This window comes from Bidens hawaiensis, unplaced genomic scaffold (assembly GCF_021521415.1).
Source record: "Bidens hawaiensis isolate Kalapana, Puna unplaced genomic scaffold, B.hawaiensis_p1.1 tig00003047_1, whole genome shotgun sequence".
Taxonomy (NCBI): Eukaryota; Viridiplantae; Streptophyta; class Magnoliopsida; order Asterales; family Asteraceae; genus Bidens; species Bidens hawaiensis.
Window position 1 is genome coordinate 33,888 of NW_027491164.1, and position 5,117 is coordinate 39,004.

Below are 5,117 nucleotides of genomic sequence, written 5' to 3' on the forward strand. Positions count from 1 at the left end.
AGACCACAAAGCTCAAGACGAGGGACAGTTGTTGATACATCAATTTACGTCTCCTTCTATGTTTAAAGTATTTTGTAATTGATTAAAGTAAAGGGGTTGGTTTATAAGTTAATGTAAGACTCATTCGCTATTTGATATATAACGAATGAGATTAGTTTTGGGCTTCATTCATTAGAGATATTAACTAATGTGATGGTTAAAGTATTAGGGCCATTCATTAAGGTTGTTTAGCAAATGGTGCAGCGTGCTCATTCGCTATGTATGTATAGCGAATGAGTCACCATCTATAAATACCCATGTAACCTATTTCGTATTTAACAATTCTTATTTTTATTGAAATTCCTCTCGTTACTCTGCCAAAATTCACTCTTAACAGACACACACACACATACACACACACACACACACACTAATACACGATAAATCTAATCAAAGTTCAAGCAATCATGTCAAAGACTAGATTGTAACATTCGTCAATTTTTCAAACACAAAAACCCGGCCCGTTTAAACTTTTATAATTATCAGGACTTTGGAAATCAATAATTTAATGATTCTTTTGATCATTGATTCTTTTTATTTCACTTCCCACCACTCGGTTTTAGTTTCATTTATTAATAAAATATTAGAGCTATCATGAACGTGCAAAATCCAACCTTGTTCATGTTTTATCCAAACTTGTTAGCCATCCAAACCCGAAGGACCATTCTGAAAATTATTAAAATGTTATTTCAATCCATCCTTTTCCTCCTCAGTCAAGACCGATCTATTCACTCAAACACAACAATAAGTCTCATAACAAACAACAGCGTGTTGACATGACGGTTACAAGTTCTGCTTTTGTGAAGATCCAAAGAATATTAAAGTCAGAATCAATAATGCTCAAATTGTTGCTAATACGAACAGAAAAGTAAAAAACACACAAAGTAACTCAAAAAATTTCCATTAATATTGTGAAGGATACAATGAAAATTAGTTAGGATTTCTAGGTGGAATGTCTGTATTATTTGCCAGCTTTGTCGTACAGAGGTATTCTTTTTCAGGAAATGACGGCCGTCAAATCATAATATTCGCTCTGCGCCCATTGCCATAGGTGTGCCCTAAAGTTTCCTTAAATAGGCACACCTAACATCTTCTAGAAACCCTAATGATTGATACATTACATATTCAAACGTGTTCAAAAATATTACAAGTGTAAACAGGTCTTCGAGTAAGCTTGTAAGCTTTTGTCCTTGTTGAGCAACCTGGTAACCATCAGTGTGCTTGGAACAATTCTCCGAGTAAGCTTTACTTAAGATATTTTCTGAAAATATCTTTCAAGCAGACTTCAATCTACTGGTCATATCAAACTTTGCACGATATAAATCCTACGAGCAACCTTGTTCTTCATGAATCCCTTCAACCTTTTGTTACTTAACTTATTTGAGCAAGTTAAGTGTGTTGGTGACACTGTAGTTTGCTCGATGCTGAACCTTGCTCGTTGGACATCCTTAGTAAATTATTCAATAAACTTCCTTCAAGTATGTTGGGATCACTGTTTATACATGGTTTTAGTTTGGTTAAGTCAAGAGTTTGCTATGAAACAAACCTTGCCCAACTTGAAGAACAACCTTGCTTGATGAAGTGTAGTTTGCTCGAACAAACACTTAGAATAATTTCAAAAGATAACTTTGCTCGAAAGAAAAATACTTTGCTTGAATTAAGTTTAGGTTTGCTCGAAGGCTAAGTTTACTCGTTTTCCACACCTAGCCATTTCAAAGGAGGTTGAGAAGATTCCAATCTTTCTTTTGTCGAATCTTAATACTAACAATCTCCTCTAGATTGGAACAAACTCTGATGCACCAAAACACATGTTGGTTACATTACATACACTTTTCAAAATACACATCAAATTTCAAAAAGTAAAAATTACATTACTTCAAGAAAATTTACATATTCAAAATGTTGTCACATGGACATTACACATCAAATTCATATAGAAAAATAAAAGGCCTTCATCTTCTTGAGCTACCAGCCTCCGATCTTCTATCAAACATGACAGCTGCAGCCTTTTGTTAGAATAAGGAGATCTCCTTGTGGTGTGGATGTTGAGACGATAGATTCCATCTGATTATGTCATCAAGATCCTCCACATGAAGATACTCCAAGTCAATGTCATGCTCTATGATGCCTAAGGCCAATCCATTAGAATTTCTTAAAATGAAAGATTGGGATTTTTCTTCAAAGAATATTTTGGTAATTTTCCCATCTTTTTGGAGTTCACAGTTGGGCCTCATCATCTGATGCTTTTTTTTGGGTAAAGGGTTAACCCGGTGATTCGATTAAAACTTCAACCAAAACAAAACAAGTAGTATGACAGAGTATCATACTAGTTCATGTAAACGACATGCCAATTACACGAAAAAACCCACCAGCCAAGCTAGACCCCCCAATTACAAAACACAACACCCGTCCACTATATTACATGTTACACAGTGAAAAAAAAAAAGAAAAACAAACAAAGACTCAACCATAGCCGTCCCCAATACCAGAAATCTTCCATTTTTGCCATACACGGTTCTTCGTTTCCGTATTCTTGAACTTTAACGTGATAATCTTCAAAGTTATGGTCTTCATAATCACCTCCCTAAGTTGACGGGGAGTTCTTCTATCAGCCGTAAAGAGTCTTGAGTTGCGCTCTTGCCATATAAAATACGAACACGCTGCTACTCCAATCTTCTCAATAATAGCACTAGCCGAGCGATTGTTTGCTCGGGACACCATATAATCAACAATATTATTTCAGCTACTATCCACATGATCCATAACAAACATTGGTCTCATTTGATTCCACACCTGTTTAGAGAAAATACAATCAAAAAATAAATGATCATGTGAGTCAGGACCCCTCGAGCACAACGAGCAGCACATGAGATTCAGATTTGTCAAGCTTGTTGCATCCCACTCTTTCATTCTATCTTGCGTCTTCAACTTCCGTCTAAGAACCTGCCACATGTGAAACGCATGTCTCGGAATACACTGATTAAACCATACAGTTTTTGCCCAATTCACCTCAGGTTGACTCACCCGAATCGAATCCCAAGCAATAGCGGCTGAAAACGCCGTATAATCCTTTCCAAAAACTCGCCAAACCAAAGCATCTCTTTTATTCGGATCAATAATAGGTATTGGAATATTAATAAGGACTGGAAATAAATCATACCAAGCAACCGGCCATCTCCAAGTCCCAAACTCAACCAACTCAGCCACATTAGAGTCCAAATCAAAACTAGGTCTAGCAATAATCCTTGGAGTAATAAAACCCCGTAAAGGGCTAAAGTCATTCCACCTATCACTCCAAGCATTCGTATCCATACCATCACCAATAAGTTTCCATATAAACTGTCTAAAGGTCTCACGGATCTTAAGGATCTTGCGCCAGCCCCAATTTCATCATCTGATGCTTCATGTTTATGCACTCCTTCATTGTAGCCAGAGGATTAGAGGATCTTCTTGTTTGCTTGTAGGATAATTCAGTCATCCTGATATCACTCATCCTCCTCTGTCTCTTTGTTCTTTCAGCTTGAGAGATCCTTTTCTTGTTTAGTAAAGGAAATCCCTTTCTAGATTGTTCTTTTAAGAACTTAGAAAGTTCATTCCTCTATTGTCCAGCAAATCTTTTCCATTTCTTCCAGTGTTCTCTCTTGTAATCTTGAAAGTCATCTTTGAATATAATATTCTTCAATTCTTCATTAGACATGATCATATTCAAGGTCTTTGTCCTTGAATCAAAATAAAGGTTCTTTGGTAGGTCCACATCTGAAGGTGGCATTTGTTGTCTCTGCAGATTTGACCTTGTAGTTGGAATGGGGACACTTACAGTGGAGACCCTTGGAGTATATTGTCTTTTGGATTGAGGTCTTCTCACATGCCCCTTTTGTTCATATAGTTTCACAGTTTCAGCCTTTTTCATCATGATTAACTTCAGGTAATCCCCTTCTTCTTTAGATAAAATGTTGATTATCATCATTGTGTTTCTATCAATTTGTTCTGTTGGAGGAGATCTTTCCCTTTGAACTGGTTCCCCTCTCGGTCCACATTGGAAAGACAATAAGTTTCTTTGTTCTTCTTCCAATTTCTCCCAATGCACCTTTTCAGTATAGAACAGTTCTTTAAGTTGTGCTTTACCAAGATTATCAAAGACATTTAAACATTACTTTGCTTAACATGAGTTGTTTTAGAGTCCTGATTCTATTTTTATCTTGCCATGGCAATAGACTGACTCTTTGTACTTGTTTCAGCATGTTCTTATTTCACTTTAGTTATACGGGAAGGAGCTTAAGATGGTTTATCTGTGTTATAGGCTTCTTTCAACTCCTTCCTATTATTGGCAAGTTCCGACTCATAAAGTTCTTCCTTTTGAGTTTCAGTCAGTTTATTGAACTGATCACCTACTCCCATAGCTTCCATCAATCTTTCAAGAAAAGATATTTTTTCTTGTGATAGTCTCTTTTTCTCCTCCTCAACCAATCTCCTCTGTTTAAATTGCTCTACAACATCAGTTTCTGCTTGTATTTTCAGTGAGAGTTTCTTAAATTGTTCTTTTACTTCCCTTCTGCTCATGGCATCAACAAGTTCATAATTTAGTCCATGATCAATTAGGAACCCACACTTTCCTCCAAATCTGCTATTTATTTCTTTAGTTCTTTTTTCATCATCAGCAAATTTTCTTTTTCTTCTCTCATTCTCTTTTTCTTCAATTCTTTCTTTTGAGGATTTGTAAATGTTCTCTAGATTTTCATAGCTTATATGACTTAGTTGTTTCTCAGAGAACTTGTGGAGTCTGAGGTATTTTAGGTAATGTTGTATAAGTTTGTTTCTCTTCTCCCTCATTTTTCTCACATCCTCTCTCTTCTTTTCAAACAGCGAGTCCAACTCCTCTTCAGTCATCTCTACCAATTTCTCAAACTCAAAGCCATGTCCCATCAGATGGATAACCTTGGGATCTTCCCTATTTATTTCATCATGTTTGGCTTGGATGTTTTCCCTCTGAATATATGTTAAACCCACATGGGGAGAATCATGAGCCTCTTCTTTGTTTTAATCAACGTCATCATCTTTAGCATCTGTCAAGTCATTTA

At 36.2% G+C, this 5,117-nt stretch overlaps 1 protein-coding gene across 1 annotated transcript; it reads right to left on the bottom strand.

Annotated features, from left to right (window-relative positions):
* Window positions 1-2,778: 2,778 nt before the first annotated feature.
* LOC143622140 (uncharacterized) lies at window positions 2,779-3,351 on the bottom strand. The gene has a single exon (XM_077093373.1). The coding sequence runs from the start codon at window positions 3,349-3,351 to the stop codon at window positions 2,779-2,781; it is 573 nt and encodes a 190-aa protein (XP_076949488.1).
* Between the last annotated feature and the right edge of the window lie 1,766 nt (window positions 3,352-5,117).

Coding starts and splice junctions, on each gene's coding strand:
- LOC143622140 (XM_077093373.1), bottom strand. CDS start 3,351: ATGGATACGAATGCTTGGAGTGATAGGTGGAATGACTTTAGCCCTTTA.